We start from the raw sequence: 25,060 nt of genomic DNA on the forward strand, positions 1-25,060 counted from the left end.
CTTTCAGTGATGCCACTCTTTCACTTGTTTTGTTATTCCTGTCTTCTCTGGGACTAAGGTCATTTTTGATCCAAAGCCTGTCAGGCAAATGAAAACCAGTTCTCCATGACAACCCTCACGCAAATGCACACCAGAGCAGACAGAATAGACAGGGTTATATTTAGAGCCTCTCTTAGGTCAGGCTGCATTCCAGGCAAGAGCAGGAGGTTACCACAGGGACATCCAGGGCACGGGCACACACACACACACACACGCACACACACACACACACAAAACAAACACACACACACAAACACACACAGCATGCAGACATAAATTAGACCAAAATATGGGCAGTCATGCTCACATAGATCAATGGTTTATTGCTCTCAGATTGGAAAACATATTGTCCAACTGAGTGTAATATTTTTGACTGTCTATGCACACTGCATGCTCGATGTAATTTATACGAGAACAAATATGCATGCCTAGGGACCCAGATTATGCACACACACACACACACACACACACACACACGTGACATAACAGGTGCAATGTGAGTCTGCTCACACTGCTCTCTGCACTCCAGTGCAGAGCAATCACACATCCACTGACTTCAGCAGAGTACTGTGTAATGCATTTTCAGGCTTAACTATTGTAAAGGTATGTAAAGCAAGGGATATTATTACTGTAATAACCAAGGCCCCCATGTGCTCCCCACACATGTACTATATGCTACCACAAAAAGACCCTACAGTAGATACACTGTAATTACTTAGGTATAAACACTTTAATTATGTAGGTGACCACTTTTTCTGATGCAGTAAAGAGAGTACATGACATTAGACTTTGGTCGGGAAGAGACGACAGGCTTCTCCTCACAAACGCTGCTGTAGCGATGACTCCTTGATTAACGTCTTTGGGCGACAACACGAGTGTGTGGTAAGACGAGAGTAGGAGCTGGCAGCATTTACACCAAGACTGCAACATTCCAAATACTTCAAACACTTCCTCAAGGCATAGAGCTCTGTTTCATGCGCACACACACACACACAAACACACACAAACACACACACACACACACACACACACACAAACACACACAAACACACACGCACACACACGCACAGACAAACACATGACCTCCAGTGCAGCTCTCGTCTCTTTCTATGGCTCTGTGTGCTATTAGATTTGAAAGGAGCCACTCCAGTTACCAATTAACTGGTGATTTAGTAACAGTTTGAGATGACAACTTTAAATGAAACACATGGGGTTAATCTTCATTGTGTTAGTAATCCTTTTTAAGAGATGGATCAGAGGCAAGACTACAGGGTGTAACTGGGAGCAGGGGGTAGGAATACCATCACCACTCTGGTCATGATCACCCCTGCTTTCCCCTAATAGCCTCCCCTTATCCCCCCTGCTCCAGCTCTGAGCCAGATGCTATTCATGGTGGATGATGGGAGAAATTCACATGGTCAGAACGATAGCCATCTACACTGTGTTCCACATGCAGACACGCAACACTGTAAATCACACCACAGTTCATCAGTAATCAAGCCAACATAAACAAACAGCCCTCAGAGAGTATCTGTCTGTCTCTCTCTCTCTTTTTCTCTCTCCATCCCTCTCTCTCTCTCTCTTGCCCTCTCTCTCTTTCTATTACTCTTACTTACCCTCACAGACGTCTTAACTTTTCATATTAATCTGTGTGCCCCTTTGTTGTTGTCTCACACTGACGTTCCTCTTATCTTCTCCTGCTCTTCTCCTCTTGACTCTATCACTCTCCTATCACTCATGTTTCTCTATCTCTGCCACCTTCCTGTGCACTGTTCTCTCCCCCTCTCTCTCTCTCTGGCTGGGCTCCTCCATGGCTCTGTGTCTGATGTCTTACATGTTTCTATTCCTGTCACCGTGGTGATGTGGTTACTGATATGGTGGCTGGTGGCGGCGGCAGGCTGGAGTCCTCAGTGCTGACTAACTCTAGTATTTACTGAGTGCTGACTTCAGATTTGCCCATCTCTTTCAACCCCCACCTCTTCTACTGATCCCACTGTTCCCATACTCCCACCTGGAATGATGGAAAAGGGCAGCATGGTACATATGGTTATGTGTGTGTGTGTGTGTGTTGGGGGGGGGGGTCCTTACAGATCACCCCTCGCTAAAAAAACGTTACCCTCCCCTTTCCTCTCCCTCCCTGCGGGAACGCTGGAGGACAGACGTGCCTGTTCCAGAGCAAACAGAGTGATGGATCACGGGATGTCTGCGGAGCCCTGCCAGGGTGGTAAACGAGGTGGGGTCAATGGACCGACCCTCCCATCAGCTTGTTTTTGTGTCAGATGCCTGCAGGAGCCATGGGATCCTCCTCATACAACAAGCAGCTGCCTCGCAGCACAACGACCTTTTCCCTTTCCATTTGATCTCGTCTGCAAGAGAAAAGGGGCTCAAACACTTTCCCTCATCCTTCTCCCTCCTTCCTTCCCCTTCTTTGCCTCTTTCTTTCTTTCTTTCTTTCTTTCTGTCTTTCTTTCTTTCTCTCTCTGTTCTCACCCTTATCCTTCCTGTTGTCTTTCCTCCTTCTTTGCCCCTTCTCCTTCCGCCATGAGCTACTTCTTGGTGCATAACAGGTCTCACGGTGATGGAGTGCTGTCTCAGTACCAGCGCTTGCGTTTGGATCGTCGGATGTGTGACGTGGTTCTGGAAGCTGAGGGTCTTCAGTTCCCAGCTCACCGTACTCTGCTGGCCTGCTCCAGTGACTACTTTTGGTCCATGTTCCAGGAGCACAATCTAGAATCTGGGGAGCATACAATTAGCCTGCCAGCCCTTTCCTCCAGTGGACTGGAGCAAGTGCTGGACTTTATCTACACCTCATGGATTTCACTGTGTCCATCCACACTGGAGGACACCTTGGAGGCTGCCTGCTACCTGCAGGTAACTCACGCTGTGGATCTTTGCATGCAGTACATGTCAGATAATCTCAATCTGGAAAACTGCTGTTTTTTTGCCAATGTGGCCGCCCGCTATGGCCTCTCTGATGCTCTGACGGCTGCTAACCGCTACATTTCAAAGAACTTGGGTCAGCTGCTAAGAACAGAAGGTGACAAGGCTGGGCTAATGGAGCTTAACCTGGACACTCTTCAGGGAGTGCTGGGAGCTGAGGACATCCCAGGGGTAAAGGAGGTGACCCTGCTACAGCTAGCTCTGGACTGGCTGGAACATAACCCACTGCCAGCCCTGTGCAGTAACTCTCTACTGAGCCGTATTCGTTTTGGACTTGTGCCTCCAGAAGAGCTGTCTCGCCTGATCTCGAAGCCTGCCCTATGCACGCCCTTCATCCGTAGTCTGGTGCTGAAAGCCTTGCAGTACCACGGACAGGGTCCACTCCAACCCCTGCTGCAGAACAACCACACCAGCTTGCGCTCCACCACCAGTCGAGTCTTGCTGGTGGGGGGAGGAGCCGAGGCAGACCGACCCAACCAACTGATCCAGACTTTTGACATGCGCAGCAGGAAGATCCGCCCCCTGTCTACTGCGTTGCCCAACAAGCTTCAGTATCAAGGGGTTTGTGTGGTGGGCAACTTCCTGTTTGTGCTGGGTGGGGAGGTGGTGGAGGTGGATACGCACAATGGGAAGACAGCAGTTATGACAGTTACTGACCAGGTATGGCGTTACGACCCCCGCTTTAACCAATGGGAGGAGATGGAACCACTGCTCCAAAAAAGGGCACAGTTAGCCTGCTGCGTGGTAGATGGAGTGATTTATGCTGTCGGGGGACGTGCCCAAAGAGGCGATCCCGCCTTGTGCTCAGTGGAAAGATACAACATGAGGGCAGGGTGCTGGCGAAGTGGTGTGTCTCTACCCAACGCCATACACGGGCATGCCTGCGCCACAATGGGGACGGGCATTTACATCTCTGGAGGTAGGCTTGGAGATCAGACAGAGAACAGTAAGGAAATGTTCTATCTAAACAGCTTTAAAGGCGAAGCTTGGGAGAAGCAGGCCCCCATGTCCATTGCCCGTTTTGGTCACCAAATGGCCACAGTTGGCGAATGTATCTACTCCTTCCTGGGGATGTATGAACCATTCTGTGACATTGAACGTTATGACCCCAAACAAAACCAGTGGACACGCCTGAGGCCTCTTCTCAACGATCGATTCTGCTACGGCCTGATAGCCACCGGGGCAGGAAGGGTGCTAATGTTTGGTGGAAGAAAGTGGCAGGACGGTCAGGAAGTGAGCACTTCCAACGTGCTGGAGTACGATCCTGAATACGACAACTGGAGGGAATTGTGTAAACTCCCCACACCTCTATGTGACACACACTGTGTTCTCATGACTGTTCAAGATCCAACAGAGACGTAGATGCCGCTCTTTGCAAAAAAAACCCCCAAAAACCTCACCCCAAATACACACAGAGCAAAATAGGCCTTTTATTGCCTGCAACTCTGCAAGGGGAGAGCTCAGAGCTTTAGAATGGAGGAAAAGACATCTCCTTAGCACGAGTGCATTCTGGGGCTAGATGGAGAGGACGATAGTAGGACAACGTGGAAAGAGAAACTCTATGGTGTTTGAGCCTGTGTCTGTCATTGATTAGTTAATCAGCATAAACTAGTCAGAAAGGTATAAGGTGTGACAAGAGTTAAGCACCCAACCAATGAGGACAGGACACTGGTCAAGCTGACAGTCAGAAGATTAATGAGTGCACCTGAGGAGCAGTATCCATGGATGGCATGAGAGAAGACAGAGCCTTGAGCAGGCAACATTATGACAAGTTAACACTTCATCAAAGGAGAGAGACACTGTGGAGAACAAGTTCACAGACAAAATACAAAGTAAGGGAGCAAGAGAGAGAGGGAAAGAAAAAGAGAGAGAGAGAGAGAGAGAGAGAGAAACAGACAGACAGACAGAGACAGAGAGACAGAAAGATAGACAGAAGTCATAAAAACGGGAAGATAAATCTCTCCAAACCTGACCTGGAATGGAGCTGGGTATTTGGCTTGGAGTCAAGAGGAAGGGTAGTGAGTGGGAGAGGTGCCATTGTCTGATCAGGAATGCAGTGACAATGAATCCAACACAGGTGAGGAGAGCAGAGAAAGATAGTATGGTTAGAGGGGGAGTGCTAAGAGTAAAGAGAGGGTAAGCCCTCTAGTTTTACAAGCTTCTAGAAATTGCACTAACATGTGATTTAAAGTATTTTTGGTGTGTGTGTGTGTGTCTGTGACAAAGTCAAATAGAAGAGGAGAGTAAAGTGGGAAAAAAAAGCCCTGATTATTACTGATTTGAGTTACATCAACACATTGCTGTCTAGAGCAAAATAGTGCAGTAACTGTACAAAACTATGCAAAGGGGCAAAAAAAAACCCTTCCATACAAACTGTGTGAATAGCTTATAAACTGTGTGAATAGCTAGTTTGTGATGAACTGTGCTCAGCAGATATGACAAAAACGAGGTATTTGGGTGTGATTTGAAGCCTGTCTAAATAACTGCATGCATCACTGACAAAGACAAACCTTTTGTTAGTTATGAAAAACTTATTTGCTCAGAATGAAGTGCATTTTCATTGCATCACAAATATCAAAGATCAAATCCTCAACACCAATCAATGCAATTCAAAAGTAAAAATAAGAAACGCATGAATAAATATCTTCTGAGTGAAAACGAGCTAGTGGGATCTTTTCCGCTGCCTGTGTGGTGCCCCTGAAGAAGTCATTAGGACTAATTCATTTTCGATTTGCTTTAATGAGCTTAAAATAAATGAAATGATTAATGAGTGATGTAAAAAAGCGTGAGACGTGACACTCAGGGGAAGCAGCACAAGGGCGTGGTAATTAACGCAGACGAGGGATACAAGCTCGTTAAAGAGGGCACCATCAGCACCAGGTGGTCTGAGAGAGAGAGAGAGAGAGAGAGAGAGAGAGAGAGAGAGAGGAGATGTGTAATCCTGGTTGGAGCTTGGGGAGAAATAAAGGGGTTGGAAAAAGAAAGGAAACGGAAAGCCATTAGCAGTATCTCCTGGAAACTGGGGAAGAGGCGGACTAAGTCTCGACCTCCAAGGTATTCCATCAGTTCTTTCATCCACTAATGCTTTAAGTCAGGACATTACCACTGGTGAAGAGTCTAGGCTTTTACTACAAGCTGCTGCCTGAGAACAATCCACAGCCTGCAGTAATCTGGAGAAAGGGGGATTCATATGGTCAATTCAACACCTCCTAATGGAAAATTATCCTTCGTAAGGGAGGAGTTTTAAAAAATAAATAAATCAAACAGGTAAATACAATCACACAACTGACCTCAGAATTTTATGGTTTCATGGGCAACTTTTTATTAACTCCAGTTAGAGAAACATTTACCTTGAATCTGGAGAAAGCAGTAAGTATGTCAATAAATAAATTATAAATAATGAAATAAATAAACCGATAAACCTGTCTAAGAACAGAAGCTAAAACACAACACGTCTTTATGGCACTGCCCATATCACATGCCTGCTTAGAGCGAGGGATGGCCAACACCATAGATATAAACTTTCTAGATTGGTCTCATCTGAAACTTTGGAACATGTATAAACAGGTGGCTTTACTGGCAAGAAGAAGGCTTTCCTTACCAACTCAAATATAAGACAGATCTTTGGATGATGGAGTATGCAGTAATGTACAGCTGGACATATATAAACCAACCTAGTAACTCTATATCTATAATCTTATGCTGTCTCTCCTTTGAAGCCTCTGAGAAGCTAGTTGAGTCACATGATCTACATGGTCACATCGTCTATATAGTCACAATTAATTTAGTAATACAGTTAGCAAAACTCACAAAAAGAACAATTTCTGTTCTACTACAGTTTGTATTCTGAGTGTCCCATATAGTCCTCATTCAGAGGTCTGTATATAAATTTACATAAGTAATATGATACATTTCTCATCTTAACTTTCAGTAAACTCTATTCTGAACATTCCGAATACATTAAAAAGCTCTTAAAATAGGTATTTTTTCCCCTCTGAGAACATGATTGCTTTTGGTTGTGGTCGAGCCTTCTTTATAGAAAGACGTCAGTCAATAGCGAAGCACTGATTTTTGTTTCGTTTTTTTCACTCCTCTGGCAGCATTGATTAAAAAACCAAAACAAAAAAACAAAAACAAAACAAAGTTAAATGAATAATGTAAACTGTGTTACATTTAACTGAGTTACTTACCTATGTCATGCAGTATAATAAACATTTGTGCATTTTTACTGCATACACATATATAAAGGCTATAAAGACTTTCACTCCCTGTCCACATCTGTCAATGCTAATATGGAAATCACTCCCTTTAAAATGTGTATTGACAAGACCAGTACTGTTGCCGTGGGTAAACAGCTTTAGGCGTGGGTATTTCAGTAACCAAGGCAACAGCCAAGCTTGACAATACATCGTCCACAGACTCCGAGATGAGACCAGAGACGTGGATCCCCTGGATGGAGGACTTTGTCTGGAATAAAGGACTTACTATATCTGAGTACTTACATCTCTCCTATAAAAACAATACTGTACAGTGTCGCACAGAGGAGTAACTACAGTTAGCACAAAATCTATAAATTAAGATAGACCTAGGCAGCAATGAAGACACATTTGGGAAGAAAAAAAAAGCATTTTTAACACCCCATTGAAAATTCAGTTAATAAAAATTAAATATGTACCACAAACATAGAACATTCTTTTTTTTCATACATCATAAATATGAAATCTTCACGCTGACAAGTACACTCTGTTCACACAAATCTTCTATCTATTATTAGCGCTGAGAAGCTCTTCATGGCACTCAAATAGTCCCACACACACTCCCCAACCTGTGCAAAGTTCTACTGAAAACCATGGACCATTTTCTCATCAGGTCAGAGCAAAGAGCTGCTCTATAGCCTGTCTCCTGCCTGCTTGTGTTGTAATTGTCCACAGGTTTCCATATTAATACTGGCCACTAGAAAACCCCCAATCAACTGCTAAAATGAAGGAGAACACAAAGCCTGCTTTGCAAGTGAGACACAGTCATATGCTTTGTTTAGCAAAAAGGGTAGGTGTGCAAAGCTTTTCACAATGCAGGCTGTGTTTAAAATGCCTATTTTGAGCCTGTTACATCTTGTCAGGCGAGATTTCTGCCGATGCGATGTACACGCATATTTCACATTCATACTGCTTATATACAAGTGCTGTAGCGGGGTGGGGTTTGGGGAGGAGGGGGGGGGGGTCCAGCCCTCTGACACTGAAGCAGCTTTTAAGCTTATAAACACATTGTTGGATTATTTTGTAAAAACAGTGCTTTCTCTGTCTTAGGTATATTTTTTTTAGGTGGTGAGTATAATAACCAGTCGCGTACATGACTGTGTGTGTGTATGTCTGTGCCCGCAAGGCATTTTTCAACACAAAGGGGGGGAAAACACAATATCACTGACGATGCAGCAGCGGGGACTTTCTGAGTGAAACTCTTTGGTCCGTTGATGCTAAAACGTTTTTTTAAAGTCCCATTTTTTGTCTTCACATACACTCTCCTCCCAGCTCCCGGGTTCAGTCCAAATGTTAGCTGTACCGTGACTCAACGGTAACACTGCGTCCAGAGCACAGCCAGGTTTGTGTTCAGCGGCTGAGGACGCGTGACAGACCTCTCTTCTTTCTTAAGCCTCTGGGAAGGTTGGTAACCATGGAAACCCAGTCTGTTGGAACACAAGAATGGTCTACTGCCTGTGGGCAGAATGGCTGGGGTTTGTGGTTTTAAGTGAGTGAGTGAGTGTGTGTGTGTGTGTGTGTGTGTGCGTGTGTGTGTGTGTGTGTGTGTGTGTGCACGCACGCTTTGTTTATGTGTTTTGATTGTGAAGGCTGGCGGTCGTGACTGCAAAAACAATGCATACGGTGTGTGTGTGCCGCTCTTGCATGTGTGGTCTGACAATCGTCATTACAGTTAGAGTTAAGGACTGCTTCATACACAGACATGAGAGTGTGTATCACGTGTACAGTTGAGAAAAAAAAAGTCATAATGGAGTTCAAATCATTTTTTTTCAAAGCACAGAAAAGTCCTGGACAGTGTGTGCTTGTGTGTGAGAATGACTCAGACATGAGTTTCAATGTAGGAGTGTGTGTGTGAGAGTGAGGGGGCTCGAGGAGTGGGCTCAGGGGTAGGTGTGGGGCTGGGTTCGGACAGGGGGCTCGGCTGACGTTCCTGTCGGACGTCCTCAGAGAACAGCTCCAGGTACATTCTCTTCCACTCCTGAAAGGCTGTGGACGTGAGCTTGGGATTGGACAGCAGCTTGTCAATCACTGCTACTTCCCCCTCCCTGTCCTATGGGATTGCAGAAACACAGGAGTGGAGGGTGGGGATTACGGATACATTCTCCCTCTATCACATAAAGGTTAGGAGATCAAAGTCACGGGCTGTTAGCTCACACCTAAAGCAACGCGTACTCCATTCAGGTGAGTGAAGCAAAGTGTGGCGAATGAGAGCGAGCAAGGCACAGACACACACACACACACACACACACACACACACAGAGAACATGCCGGACCAGAGTCCTTTGGCACTGTGGACCAAACAGCCCCGTATAACTGCCCTCTGACCCCACTTCAAAACTAGGAGGGAAAGGAGCACACGCCCGACACCCACAATGCAACAGGAGTCTTTTCCCTGACATGACGAACACAGAGCAGTGCACAGCATATTCTAGCAGAGCCCCCTGAGGTGAGGAACAAACCAGGGCCAAAAAACCAGACAGATCCACAGCCATAGCAGCCCAGATAGAGAGAAGCACAGTGCCGAAGCAGCCCAGCCAAGATCAGAGGACCCGACACAAACAGGCCTCTAAGACGGTCCAGCACAGGGAGAGAACCAGGCAGCTGTACACTCCCTCAGGGCAGAGCAAAACAATCTGACATGGACAAAGCTCTGAGACAGCTCCATAAGATCCTAATGAATGACCTCTGGCTTTTTTTTTTTTCGCTCGGGTTAATCATAAAACAACGAATGTGTCGCGTGGCTGTCTCCAGAGCCCCATAGACGTCAGACAGACCAACAGAAAGACAGACCGACGGACAGATGGACAGACAGACTGGCGGACCAACGCAGCGCTGTGCTGGTACCTTGAGCGTGCTCTGCAGGATGCGCAGCCGGTGCAGTTTGTCGTTGAGCAGGGGATCATTGCAGCGACGGATGAAGGAGCGCTTGTACTCCAGACGGGTGGAGAGACGGTGCTCACCCATAGGATTGAGGCTGGCGCGCTCCAGTGCCCGGTACAGGTCGCCCAGAGAGTCAGCCTGGGGTCTCCGCTCCTGCTCCCCGCCTGAGGGGGTGAGGGTGGGGGGGAGGGTGGGCACCACAGAGAGGGTCAGTTAGCGGTTTGTGTGTGTGTGTGTGTGTGTGTGTGTGGGGGGGGGGGGGGGGTCTTAGGAAGAAGTGAGGGTGAATGAAGGACTTTCATTATTGTGTCAGTGACAGTCTCTGATCTGTTCCTGTTGTTTTATCGGTTAATTCTAGCAGTCATTTAGACGCAGTCTCATTATCGACACATTAGAGCAGTGCGCACTTTGGCACTCCGTCAGTCTGCCTGAATCAGCTGCTTTAAGGGAGACAATGCCCTGTGTTAGTTTGGGAGAATTCCCTGTCACATTTAGTAAGCTTAATTACTTTTCAGATATCCACACATCTGGAAACTTCCCTCTCATCTTCTCTACATTTCTCTCCATTTTTCATTATTATTATAATTAAAAAAAAAAAAAACACAGTAGCATGCTCCCTCTTTCTCTGTATCCTCCTACGCTCTCCCTCCATTTCTGCCTGTCTGCGATCTCAGCATATACACAAATCAGCAGAACCGTCTCTGCGTCTTTTGCAATCACACACTCTCGTTGCTCTTTCTCTAACACACACTCTCTCTCTCTCTCTCTCTCTCACACACACACACACACAAATACATACTCCCACTCATGAAGCTGAGTGGCTGTGTTTAGCAGAACATGACTGATGGCACCGGAGCTACGATAAACAGACAACTGAATTTCCACACAATTGCATCTATCACCCGCTCACCTCAGATCTCTTCTGCGAGAAAAAACACATCCCTTATTCACAGTCAAAACATCCTGTGTTATTTGCAGCCAAATTCACAGCTTCAGCCCCCCCCCAACCCCCCACCCCCAAAAGAAACTTTTAACTCCTGCCATTAGGCTCGAGCAGTAACACATGATGTGATTTTCAGGTAAGACTTTTATCACTGTCAGAGATCTGCCTTCATTCCTGCTTTTTTAGCTGTGTGTATGTGAGAGAGAGAGAGAGAGAGAAAGACAGAGAGAGAGAGTGTGTGTGTGTGTGTGAGTGGGAGAGCATATCAGTAGCCAGGCTGAGTTGAGGTCTGCGCTGCAGCAAGCCGGTCCCTTGGGGCCAGTGTCTGGGAGAGGCACGTGGGCCTGGAACACGCCACTGGGCCTGGGAGTAATTAACTGGAATTTATTGTGTTTTGGGGAAGAGGAGGCTTCCCTCTCCTCGGGCGCAAGCATAAAGATGACAACAGTGTGTGGGTGTACGTTGGGCCTTTACCATATATCACCACAAGAGGTCACCAATCCTATGCTGATTGCTCTAGTAAACGCGGCTGACACATCAGGACCAGTATCTTTATCGTCTTACTTCTACGGCAAAGGCATCAGTTGTAGTCGGAGCCTGTTTCGCCAAGGTAGATAATGAGTCTCAAACAAAAACACAATAGTGCTAGGAAAAACGTCCGTGCTCCTTCTATCTCAAACATGTCATCTGAAAACGACCAGAAAATCTTACAATTTACTTCCAGGTTTGAAACGATGTCGTTGCTGCGGTGACGCGCAGTCGTCGGTTGCTGCCAAGGAGTTTGACACGTCTCAGTTAGATAATTACCAATAGGTGATTCATAGCCAGGTCAAATACCCGAATTAGACATACACAAAAGGATACTTTAATAAATGACTGACTGTCGTTGACAAATGCAGCATATTTGAAATTATCATGTGTCCGAACGACTCAACTGCAAAATATTCTATCACACTACTACATGACATTCCCCTTAGCGTTTGTTTATAATTCTGTATGTTTCACAACATCTTCATTTAGGTCAAAAGCACCTTAAAGTACATTTCTCGCATGGCGCAAAGCTGTTCATTCTGCCACCTTCAGAAGTTTGGACTCATGGGTGCACAGAGTTCCGAAATCAAACCTTAGTCGTGAGAAGTCATACATATACAGACCTCACTTTTGTAGTACGAGCATCAACTCCTACGCATTGCTGCCTGGTGCAGTGCTACACCTCACTGTGTTAACAAAAAAAAAAAAAAAAACAGCATTAACAAAGCGAGGACGAAGAGAGCGTGGATGTCTTGCTATTGTTATTAGTCACCTTTTTATCCCTCAAGGCTTCGTGAATTTGATAAAGTTTTACTGCCACTCACGCCAACGACCGCTCTCTACTCATACATAGAAAAAAAAAGGATGAATGTTTGGCTGCTGTTTTTGCGTAATACACTCAACTGAAGCCTAGCACTGTGCTGTGGACGGTACTAAGATCCTCTAGCGGAGCTGGCTTTGTATGAGAGAGGCTCTGTTATTTTCCGGCTCTCCTGGGGAAGGTACGTCTCCGAGTCACGATCGATTGTTTCTGACACTTTCCATTCTTTAGCAGGTGGCAAAGCAAGCTGCGGATCAGGCAGCAAAGCAGCGAGGATGACTAACAGTCGCCTCCTCCGCACTGGAGAGCTACGGATAAAGGGATATTCATTAAGAGCTTCTACCAAACCTCAGCTGGGTTTAAAATTAGACCTCCTCAAAAAGTGAAGCCAGAGATGACAAAGTGAGACTAAAATGAGACTAAAAGTTAGGAGATGAGAAAGGTGACAGGATATGGTTGTGATACCGAGAGAGAGAGAGAGAGAGAGAGAGAGAGAGAGAGAGAGAGAGAGAGAGAGAGAGAGAGACGGGGTGGGGGGGCGGGGGGCGCAGGGAAGCGAGAAATGCTAACAGTGGTTAAGGTGCCACCTACTCTTAATGAGCATCTAATGATTTTAAATGGTAGCTGTGTTTACCCTCATTGTGAAGTAGCTTTTAAGGCAATGCACAAATGCCCTGTTTTTAGAGTGGAGTATTGTTTCAGTGCCTACGACAGAAATTCCTCCATGCTGCGGTGGGCTCTGTCTCAGGTGAAACCCCTGCACGGCTATTTCTGGAGGAGGATGACAGTGTGTCAGAAAACTGTGCAGGCAGCAGGGGAGAGCACGCTTCTGACAAACCCCAACACGAAAGACAGCACTCCCTTCGCTTCCTACCGAGGCCTTAACGTCAGCCAGAGGATTATATTACCAGAGAGAGAGAGAGAGAGAGAGAGAGAGAGAGAGAGAGAGAGAGAGAGAGAGAGAGAGAGAGAGAGAGAGAGAGAGAGAGAGAGAGATCATAGCCTTTGCATAGCTGTTTATAGCACAAATAAGGTTTTTGCTAAGAACTTCAAATCCTGGCAAAAACAATGGCCCAATTTGATTTTTCCTCTTTGTTTTTTTGTTTTTGTTTTTGTGTTTTTGGAAAGTCTAATTTGATTCATTCAAAACAAGGTACTGCCGTGTCCTACTTATTTTTCCTAATGAGGAGGATTATTAGAAGTGAATTAAAATGTTTTATGTTTTTTTGGGAAGACAGTGGAAAACTTTTTTTTTGTATTTTGAAGCTTTGAACAGAACAAATAGTTGAAACCATGTTCTTTAATAAACAAAAAAAAAAAAACACTTTTATGAACACGTGTCTCAAATCGCAGATCTTCTACAGTAAGATGCAATATATTTTAATAAGATTTCTATGCAATATATTTTAATATGATTTCTTAGTCATATATCTACTGTAATATGACAGAATTGTTCGTATGCGAGTGTATCTTCAGTATAGAACATTAATTATGAATGCTCTCAGAATATACTAACAAAGCAACTTTTTCTGTTGTTTGTTCTGACGACAGATGTAGTCCTGGTTACTGAATCTTCCCATTCAGCACTGTTTAATTGGGCATATTAAACAATGCCAGCTCATGATGAATAGAGATTATTATCTGTTCACTGGTCAATGGGTACTTACTGATCAGAATTTTGAGACATAGTCACTATGTAGACACTGTATAGGCACTGTTCTGTTGAACAGAATGACAGGTTATACACAGTAACTCTGGTGTTAGTTTTGTGTGTATGTTAAGATTGTAATTGCAATTCTGTGGACCCACCGTTGTCCATGTGGTGACTGCGGCTGAGTTCTCTGCGCTGGGGGTCTCTGTTTTCGGCGATGCTGGAGGAGGGGGTGAGGAGGGCGTGGAGGCCACTGTCCCGTGGGAGGGTAAAGCTGCGAGGTTTACACCCGGCACCTCCACCCATGGCCACGTCTCTCAGCCTCTCTCCCTCGGCCATGGGGAAAGGTCCGTAGTGTTCCTGTAGCAGGGTCCGCTGGGCGGGAAGAGTGGACTGTCTCCGGTACTCCGGTGACGGTCCGGCTCCCGGCTCGCAGAACACGGCGTCTTCCAGAGGCAACGTCTGAAGGTAATGCAGGCCCGAGCTGGTCAGAGGGGTCTCTATCAGGTCTTGCCACGAACGGCGCTGGCTGGCCGACTTCCGCGCCGGAGAACCCCCTCCGCTGCTGCTGCCCCCTTGTGGCTCGGAGCGGTACTCCTCGTGTGAGGAGCGGGAGTGTGAGGTCTCTGTGGAGGACAGACGACCGTGTTTTGGCTCCAGGTAAGGGCTGGCACAACTCATCTAAGAGGGAGAGAGAGAGAAAGACAGAAAAAGAGAAGAATAGACAGGGGTGAACCTCAAATATTGTGTCATAGAGCACAAATGCACTACAGGTGCAACCCTATAAGCTACTGTATCCTATTTTTTTGACAGTCCTGCCCCTCTGTGAGCAGTAGGAGGCCTCACCACATGCTCTATTACTTTCTTTTAAACGAAACCCAAATACACAGGACTAACGGGGAGCAGCCACAGAAGTAACTTGGGTCCTTTCATTGCCTCTCCCTGCTCTACAGTAGCTGAATACACAATGGAAGTGTAGGGAGTATGTTAATGGTTTACATGGTTACCGCTGACAAAAGGAGAGGGATGATGATGTCGTAGAGCAGAGTACTGATATATGAATGAAACGTGAGGATAAGTCAGTAAGTTTACACATTAGCAGGGATTTTAGAGTGTGGCACTTCTGCTGGTCCTGTGTTCTCCCCTGATCACTAAGAGACTGAGGGAAGAATCCACGCTGGCTACGGAGTGCTTGTTGCAGCTTGGCTGGACTGAATGCTGGCGCAAGGCTTGTGTGAGTCTAAAGAGCCGATTATGGCTTTTATTTCTCAATCAGAGACGGCCTGATTCCCACAGGAGCCATTTAGAGCTGTTCAAAAGATTCCTCCCTCTCTAATCTTCCCTCAGTGGGAAAAAAAAACACACACTAACCACTCCGGAGGTCTAGTGGTTAACAATGTCATTCTCTCCCTGTCCTCTATGTTCTGTGTGTGTTTGTGTGTGTGTGGTGTGTGTGTGTGTGTGTGTGTGTGTGTGTGTGTGTGTGGTTGCATTGTGACTTGTAAGGCCTTCAGTGGAGAGAAAATAAAAAGGATTTCATTCTACTACATTTGTGTGGTCAGTTTGCCTTCTAAAAATGGTTTGTGGTTACTGTGCCCCCTCAGACTGAGCAAGGCAGAGAATTGGAGAATACATTGAACACATAGGTCACAGTGAACCAAACATGCACATACAAACATACAGAAACACAGATGCTTGCACACACACACACACACACACACACACATTTATCACATTGATCTTAGTGGTGACTTCTCACTGACTTCTGTTTTACTGTAACTAAAGATTAATGAGTTAACCTCAACCATAAAAGAAGCAGTCTTTTGGCACATTTTTTTTTTGATTAACATTTTTGATTTCGCACGGTGACAATAACAGCAGGACCTGTAGAGTTTTAAAAGGTTTCACAAGCGAGGACCAGCAAATGTCCTCACTAGATCCCTGCCAGTCATATATTTTTATCCTGGGGACATTTGGTCCTCACAATGCCTCAAGAAACTAAACCACACACACACACACACACATCCTTGTGCTCAAAGACAAACATTTCAAGCCATACTGCCCACACCCACGCAGACACAGTCATCCAGACAATTATCAAACCATCATCTCACACAACACACACAAATATACATTAATAGTCAGACAGAACAGCCCATGAAAAATGGGTGACATGTCCTCTGAAATCTGTTCTGAATGTATGAATATTTTCCCATATGATCAAGGAATCCCCCTACAATGAGAGACGGAGCGGTTGTGGGGAGGGGTAGAAGCTCCGCTGCTATTACTTTTATCTTTGTTTGTGTAAGACTGTATCACACAACCTTGGCTAAGCTCTGTGTTTATATCTGTCTCTTCAGCCACCTCCCTGACAGAGCTATTTACACAGCAACACAGTATCCACGATCAGAGCCCGTACCCTGGCCTAGAGAACACATACACACTCACATGCTCACACGCTCACATGCTCAGCTGTAGGAACGTGACACAAATGATAGGAACAGAGGATGAAAGGGTCAATCCCCTGGTGGGGGGTGAGACAGAGAGAGACAGAGGGAGAGAAAGAGAAAGAGAGAGAGAGAGAGAGAGAGAGAGAACTGTCCGCTGAATGACACCATCTCACTCCGCCCACTCCCAGTGCAGTAGAAACCTGTGGTCATCTAAAGCTTAGCCCTATTAACCTGCAGTTATATATGAGCTCCCATCACAGCAAATAGATGCTGATAGAATGGCACAGAGAGAGGGAGAGAGAGAGAGAGAGAGAGAGAGAGAGAGAGAGAGAGAGAGAGAGGTTAAAAGAGGAAAACAGAAATTGACTGGCAGAAAGAGAGAGGGAGAGTGAAAGACAGTTGAAGGGCTCCATCACTTCCCTCCCCACGCCCCCTATAGCAGGACTCAGCAAGCAGTTCTGTCTGACTCACAGACACACACACACACACACACACACACACACACAAGACAAAGCTACAGGGCTCAGTCTGGAGGAGGGCTAACAGAGAAGTGGGCACAAAAAAAAAAAAAAAAGAGACTAACAGCTCTCCTTTAACATTCCCAAATGCCTGTCATAATGGCCCAACGCCACTGTGTGGGCTCAGACAAAGAGATACATGCGTTTAGTGAGTTATCGACTGGGTAACGGGGTGCTTTGCTGATGGAGGCTCCTGTTTGTTTCCACGCAGTGTGACTCACAGAAGGAGGGCGCGGATATGTGTCATAGGGGGGCGGTGGGCTGTCCTGTTTGGGTGTGGAGGGGGTCTCGTTGTCCTCATGGTCGCTCTCGCTCCAGTAGTCCGCTAGGGGGTGGGGGGGGGGGGGTAGAGATAAAGATAGAGAGAGGGAGAGAGAGAGAGAGAGAGAGAGAGAGTGGGGAGTCATTAGCTTGTTGTGAAGCAATTATGGTTTGTAAACAGTAATTAAATAAACTCACAGAGATCATATGGAGCACAGAGCCACAAACAGGTTTGCCCTCAGAGACTTCCATTAAATTATCTGGAATGGTACCAGAAGAGAGGACACAGGAGCGTGCGCACACACATACACACACGCACACACACACACACATCACACAACACACACACAGGCAGGCACACACAAACCATTCTAGGAGCCTCTGGGGTATAGACAGTGTGGAAAAGGGTGTTGTGGCACAGAGTGTGAATTCTCAATGAAGGATATGTGACAGACACCTCCCCAGCTTAATGAGACTTTCAAACAGCCTCACACATCCAAACACACAGCATATTTCCATACAGCACAGTCTCATTTCACTCCAGCTCATTCAGCACTCATTCACATTCCAGAGTGTGTGTGTGTGTGTGTGTGTGCATATATGTGTGTTTATGTGACTGCATTGTCCTTAGTATGGGGTGCCTGTTCTTCCATTACTGCCCCAGCACAGTTTGTGCCCAATGTGTTTACCTCCCCCCTAAGGTCCCCACAGTATTCGTCTATCACATGGAGAGGGGGGGGTGGGGGGGGGGGGGGGGGAGGTGAGGAGCTGCGTGATGAGCAGAGAGAAAGGGGCTCAGTGGGGGAGTGTGTGTGCACACTGCGGAAACAGATCCATCCCTTCTGCCTCTGCTCTCAGTGGAACAAACCAATTCCCCCGTACAGCTCCCTCACACAGCCAAAAGTACCTCTCTCAATCTTTCCCCCTCTCCTTCCCTCTCTCTCTCTCGCTCGCTCTCTCTCTTTCTCACACACACATGGACACACACACACACTCACTACTATCTCTATCTCTCTGTTTCTCTCTCTCTTACACACACACACACACACACACACATACTAATCTCTCTCTCTCTCTCACTCTCTCTCTCTCCCGCTCTCTTTCTCCTCCCTGTGTGAGTGCCTCTGGAACACCTCAGTGCTCCCTAAGGAGAAACTGAAGCATTCACCTACATCAAACACAAACACAAACACAGACTCTCAGAGTCAAAACACAACATTTTTTGCAGGGGAGATTAACATCTGCCAACTCCAGTCTTATGTTCCACTTTGAATTCTTTTTGCAACAGGCAATTCTAGATTTACCAATAACAAATCACTCTTTCAGCTCTGCCTCCTTTATACCACAACTCCTATATACCACAACTCCTTCATACCATGCCTCCTTCATACCATGCCTCCTTTATACCATGACTCCTTTATACCATGACTCCTTTATACCACGCCTCCTTTCCTCACCCTGCTCCTGTCTGATCCTCTCTCTCTCTGCGTAACCTGCTGCAGCCATGTTGAGACGACTCAGCCATCTGTTCATGTCATCTACACTGTCTGCCGCAAAGTAGAAACTCTTGATTTTCGGATGGCAGGCCTTGAAAGCACTGAAACAGAGAAAAAAAAGTTAATTAATTAATTAAAAATAGAGAAAGACTAAAGAGTTAGTGATGCACACTAACTATGATACATCTATGATACCAAATACAAACACACACACACACCTGCACACACGCGCACACACACACTAACTCACACTCATGCACACACACTCTTAAAGAAGTTCTCCAGACATTGCATCTATTAATACTCACTACTTCTTGCGGCATTCGCTGGCTCGGTCGATCTTGAACTCCGGGAGGCTGACAAAGCCCTCAGCTTTCTCGTCCTAATGAGGAGGAAAGAGAGGAAAGTGGGGAAACGAGGTATAATGTGAATGAGAGAAAGAAAGAAAGACAGAAAGAAAGAGAGAGAGAGATACAAAAGGGGCATGTCAGGACATCTCTACACTCACTCTCACAGCTGTAATGTCACCACATCCTCATTACGAGTGTTACCACACTACTCTCTCTCTCTCTCTCTCTCTCTCTCTCTCTCTAATATCTTGTCTCTCTCCCTCTCTTCTGCCCCAGTAGAAGCCTGGCCTTTAGCCCCCCCTAAGAAGAGCTTATGTGAATAAATGAAAAGCATGGATCCTTGCGGCAGTATGTCTGTATTTAAACACTCTCATATGGCCAAGAGCTCACTGCAGACATCATCCATTATCCTGGAGCTGGTCTGCATTTCAGGTGTCCCTGTGGACTGAACTGAGCCAAGCCCAGTGCACCAGCACCTCCTATCTCCTCCCAGCTCCGACTAGTGGCTGTCACTGCAGGGAGACGCTGTATGGGCAAGTTGTGATAACAAGAGGGAGGCAGGCTAGGTAATTAATCAAAATTGGAGGCGTGTGTGTGTGTGTGTGAGAGAGAGAGAGAGAGAGAGAGAGAGAGAGAGAGAGAGAGAGAGTTGAGATTCAAGCCATTTCTTATCTCCATTAAAGAGAGTTTGTGTGATCGAACATTACGCTTTGTCATGGTAGATGGGGATAAATATCCCTTCACAGAGACACAGAGGGGGACAGCACTAACTCCAATTAAAAACTCATCAGCACACACGTTTGTGTTTTTCTTTGTTTCTGTGATAGACATAAACTGCCTTGACTTTTTTATTTGCTCAGGTAGCTTTCATAATCTGATCCGGGCATAATGGTTCGGTATATTCCCAGCAGCATCTAATACTGCTGTTCATTTCAAATGAAAAGGGAAGCCCTTAGCTGCAGACTTTGTGGGACTTTCTCCATTTATTATTAATAAGAGGAACGATTGGCTGATTCAGAGTCTGCAGGGTTGGCTCCAGGCTGATGATTGAATACACACACACACACACACACACACACACACACACACACACACACACACACACACACACACTCACCTCCTCATTCATGTACCAGTACAGGCAGGCATCTTTCAGCACAAACCAGTACTTTTTCCACTTCTGAGAGAAATAACTCTTTGCGTCTTTCTTCTTCCACAGCCAGCCCTCACAGTCCCCCCTGCCAAGGTCTTTACAGGAGATCCTCCTCTTACTGATGGAGGACAGAGGACCAGCTGCAGAGAAAACAGATTCGCTCATTACTAACACAGCTCTCCACCGACAGTCAGTGAGACGGATGGCGAATATGACCGTGATTGATGGGGCAGTGTGACTCGGGGAAACATACGAGGCGCTGTCAGAAAAGAGTAAACTCTCATTGACTCACTCTTGCTCTTCTTCTTTGACTTGGAAAGCAGGGATGAACCTTGGAATGTCTGTAAAGCAAAACGGACAGAATACAAACAAGTGGCTCCGGATTATTTTCATACCTTCCACAACCTTCAGTATTGTCTAAACCATAAACAGTTTAAACATATGATTCAGCTGGTCTTAACATTATAATATATATGTATATAATTACAATATGTATATAACGTATACAATAATATAAGTATATAATCACAGTAATTATACACTGATAGGTGCTGACATGTTGACTGGTGACTTTCAGCCGAAATGACATTTGTGCCTTAAGGTAAAACTCTGATTTTAAATGCTGATGAACTAAAAAAAAAAAAAAAAAAAAGCCCTTAACACTGCATATTTGAGTGTGTCTTTTTTTTTTCAACGTTACTACACTGTTTGTCATGGTAAAGATGACAGAGTGAGACTGAACCTAAACTGATGACGCAGTATGGCTGATTGTTCACTGTGTCTACAGATCTGTCCTTCATCACGTCTGCAGGGTTACACAGCTTTTCTCCTCCAGTTACGGCGCCGTCCCCAGAGACAGAGACAAGAAGACGTTTGAGAAATGAACATAACTAGGGCAATGGGATAAAACAAACAAAAAAAAACAACAAAAAAAAACAGGTGAAGCGAAAAAGGCTAAGGGAACAAATGGGTATTAGTGAGAACAGTTGTTCTTGGGAGCAACAACACGTCCTCAAAGCCGCTTGGCGGGCAGTAATTCGTCTAGGTACGTCACACTGAACTCAGGCTTGGCCCCCGAAGCAAAAAAAAAACGAGGCGGAGCGGTGGACGTAGAGGACAAACAGAACATAAAGTTGTTTACAAAGGCGTCGCGTTTGCCTTTTGTTGTTTGTCTGGCGTTCTCCCTTTTTTCTTTCATATTCGCCCTCTGAACGCATATTCGTGATTTCATGCCCGGCGGCGGCTGCTGGCTGCGTGCATGAAATTACCGTGAACTCCTCAGTTAAATGACTTTAAGAACTTCCATCAACTCTGTTTATGTACCCCCTCAATTCACTTGCATCAGCAGTGTTAGCTTGGGAACATTGCTATTTGACTCAACATTAATTGATGTATTGATTTGCTCCTGGGGGTGTCGGTTGCTATGGTCTCATTGAGGCACAGAATAAAGTAAAGATGCATTACTTGCCTTAATGGTTCACATAAAAGACTGATAAGACTTGGCCAGTTTTGTCAAGTGTGAGTCACACTTGGCAGAGAGGGGAGGAAGAAGAAGACCGTGATGGAGATGAAAAAAAAAGTACTGTCGCCGTGGTAACCTCTCTCCGAGCTTTTCGGAGGTGATGATGTGACCCCATTCCTCGGGTTTACCCTGGCAGCATGCAACACGGTTTCCAAAAGAGGAGACATCCCATCATCACCTCTATTTCATCCCGCGCTTTTTTCTCTCTTTCCTCCTGAAGTGTTAACTCACTCACTTCTTTTTGCTTTCAGTTTTCTGTAATTTCCTCTCTCTCTCTCTCTCTCTCTCTCTCTCTCTCTCCTCTCTCATTCTCCCAGTCTCTTGCTCTCTTTTGGGTTCTCTTCCTCACTCACTCACTCACTCACTCTCTCTCTCTCTCTCTCTCTCTCTCTCTCTCTCTCTCTATTACGTGGGGCAGAGAGACTGCTGCAGGCCTCTGAGAAGGATGATTTGGGTAAATTGAGAATGGAATTGCTTTTGAGTACCGCTGTTCTGAAAATGCACCGCTCCTAAAGGGAACAAGCAAGGACACGCTGCTGAGTACAATCTTAAACCAAATCAGTAATAGAGGCTAAAAGTCCAACTGATCAAATAATATTATCAAATAGAACTCACTATCTGGCGAGGTGCAGTATACAGCCTGTGCATTCCCTGCAGTGGACTCGTTGTCTGTCTCATTGATGTTTTTTGTTTCTTTATTAATACTGCAGTGATAATGATTTTTGTTTCAATGCATACCTTTAATAAAATCCAAGTATTCTCTACGTATAAAACTGCTGTTTTCATGAAATTGTGTGAGCAGCATTATCTCCTGGACCAGAATCATACTTTTCCATAAGGCCACATCACAATGCATTGTTCTGGAGGCATACAAGTATATTTTGTGATTTCTTATGGTTTTTTCTCCTCCTATTGACATCCTAGTTAAGTCTAAGGAAGCAGAAGGTAAGCATTCAGAGAGGAGGCAGTGGTCTGTGTCTAAGGTCCTCTGACAGTCTGTTTCCTACTGTTTGAATGGAGATCTAGTCGATACAGTCGGTGCTCAGTTCGAGCGCGAGGTTACGACGACGGTCTGGGAACAGCGCCTTTCAAAAGCGCACACCACACCGCACGGCCGGAGATTAAAAACTCACAGCTAGATGTGTTGAGGAACAACATCACAAGATTCGCCGGGCGAAAAACTTATCAAAGACGCAACCTTTCCCCCAACCCCGAGTTTATAGCTCCATAAACACAACACGGTGCAACAGAGAAGACGCTGAGAGCAGCACTATGGTCTTGGAGGAGGTCCAGGTCCACAAAGGACCAGCGGAGAAGGAAGAGCACGGGGGGTACCAGAGTGATTGAGTGGGCGTTTGGGTCTCCAGAGCTTGGTCAGCCAGCCCGACAAACTACTGGTACTGCCAAAATCAGTGCCAAGAGCTAAGAGTTTGACCTCAGTAACAATATGTGGTAAAATCATGCTTACATAAACCTTTTCTCCCTTTAGAGCCTGTGTGTAAACAGACGCGGTAGGAAAGGTACCCTGTGAAAGTCACCCTCACGCAGGAGTGCGACACCTAAGCTGAGAGCACACAGTGGCTTTTCTCACACCTCCTTTATATAGAGCTGAAATTGGCGCAGGAGAAAGATAGGAGGGGGAGGACAACGCAGACAGGACAGAGAGTGCAGGGACAGAAAAAAAAAAGTCTTGTGGCTGGTTCTAACATCTGTTTTGGAAATATATTGCTCCGGCTTGGATAGTGTTTAATGCACTGAACATGTGGTGTGAACCATTATCTGCTGTGTCAAAATGCCCGGACATGTGGGCACGTGTCAGAGATGGAGCACAGCCAATCACAGAGCTAAGCTCAACACAACAGATGACACCATCACAGAGCCCCGCCCACGCCCACATAAGCACCATCTGCCCAGTCAGCATCCATATGCACACGGAGACACAGAATCACACACACACACACACACACACACACACACACACAAATATGTAAGCGATGCATATCAAGAATGTCAACACAATTTTTAAAAATCTCATTCACATTCTCCAGTCAGATCAATACTATTTGATGGGTGAGGAGGTGTCAGAGCCTGTGTTAGCAGTAAGATGACAGGAGGTGTCTCCCCTCCTGGAGAGCGAGCGTCTGCTGTCGGTTCTTCAGCCATAGAATCAGAGTGGATAAGAGCCAGCACACACTGCTGCTCCTAATAACCTCACCAACAGGGAAACCATTCACACAGAGAGAGACAGAGCCCTAACACTTAGATCACTAATCAGACCTACACACACACACAGGGCAGTAGGACAAATGCCTCCAGTAATAGAACTCACACTCACACCTAAATGGGGATCAGCTATCAGCTACTACATATATATATATATATATATATATATATATATATATATATATATATATATATATATATATATATATACATACACACACAGCATATGTGTGTGTGTGTGTGTGTTTATATATACTAGACTATACTATTGAATTACATGAGACTGCTGGTGAACCTACATACGTTTTCTTTATTCTCTTAAGTCTCTGCTGTCTCTTATCATAGTCCTAATAAGCGTCTGCTGAGTCTAAAAGAGAGATCCCAAGACAGAGCAATACTGGTCATTTTTGGCTTGATAACATTTGGTACAAACAGTTATCTAATCGCCAGGTCCCGGATTCACTGAAACCGCTATTTGTAGAAAGGATAATGTGCCAGTAAAATGTCTGGGAAACCCCAAGAGTTGGGCCGGGAACACACCAACCTAGAAAAAATTAGATTGTGAGCTGGTGCGTAAGTAAGAGACAGAGAAAGAAACGTTAAAAAAAAAAGAGAAAGGATAAACGAGGGAATGAATGAAGGAACCGAGACTAAAAGTACTCAGCTTGATGGACTCGGTAGAGACAATTGCGCAGACTCACATGGTAGAGGGAGGTGGAGTCAGAACTGGGGGTGGACATGGACTCCTGACGGAGCACCTCCATCTGTAGGCCAGGCAGTAAGGCATAGTGGGCGGGACTGCCACCTTTCTCACTCTTCTTCTTGCCACGTTTGCCCGTGTCACGCTTGGCGCTGCGACCGGTCAGATACTCCTCCGGCGCTTTCTCCTCACTCACGTATCGCAAAAGAGAGTTCTCTGAGAGAGAGAGAGAGAGGTAGAGAGAGAGAGAGAGACAACGAAAAATCTCAATAACTGCTCAACCACTTGGCTAATCACAACTAGCCTGACAGACACTAAGGTTCCATG

The 25,060-nt window shown here is 45.7% G+C and overlaps 2 protein-coding genes across 2 annotated transcripts in view; one reads left to right on the forward strand and one right to left on the reverse strand.

Moving 5' to 3' along the window:
• Positions 1-2,580: 2,580 nt before the first annotated feature.
• On the forward strand, positions 2,581-4,341 carry klhl34 (kelch-like family member 34). The gene has a single exon (XM_030770270.1). It carries the CDS (start codon positions 2,581-2,583, stop codon positions 4,339-4,341), a length of 1,761 nt encoding a protein of 586 aa, XP_030626130.1.
• Positions 4,342-9,054: 4,713 nt separating this feature from the next.
• The window catches only part of cnksr2a (connector enhancer of kinase suppressor of Ras 2a), a 53,322-nt gene continuing 37,316 nt past the window's right edge, over positions 9,055-25,060 (reverse strand). Inside the window, exons 13-21 of the mRNA XM_030768656.1 lie at positions 24,735-24,949; positions 20,581-20,629; positions 20,253-20,428; positions 19,094-19,167; positions 18,747-18,886; positions 17,250-17,353; positions 14,219-14,741; positions 10,080-10,279; positions 9,055-9,285 (exon numbers count right to left, since the gene is read on the reverse strand). Of these exons, the coding sequence (XP_030624516.1) occupies positions 9,055-9,285; positions 10,080-10,279; positions 14,219-14,741; positions 17,250-17,353; positions 18,747-18,886; positions 19,094-19,167; positions 20,253-20,428; positions 20,581-20,629; positions 24,735-24,949 (1,712 nt within the window). The remainder of the gene's footprint in view (positions 9,286-10,079; positions 10,280-14,218; positions 14,742-17,249; positions 17,354-18,746; positions 18,887-19,093; positions 19,168-20,252; positions 20,429-20,580; positions 20,630-24,734; positions 24,950-25,060) is intronic.

The sequence above is a fragment of the Chanos chanos genome, chromosome 3 (genome assembly GCF_902362185.1).
Source record: "Chanos chanos chromosome 3, fChaCha1.1, whole genome shotgun sequence".
NCBI lineage: Eukaryota > Metazoa > Chordata > Actinopteri > Gonorynchiformes > Chanidae > Chanos > Chanos chanos.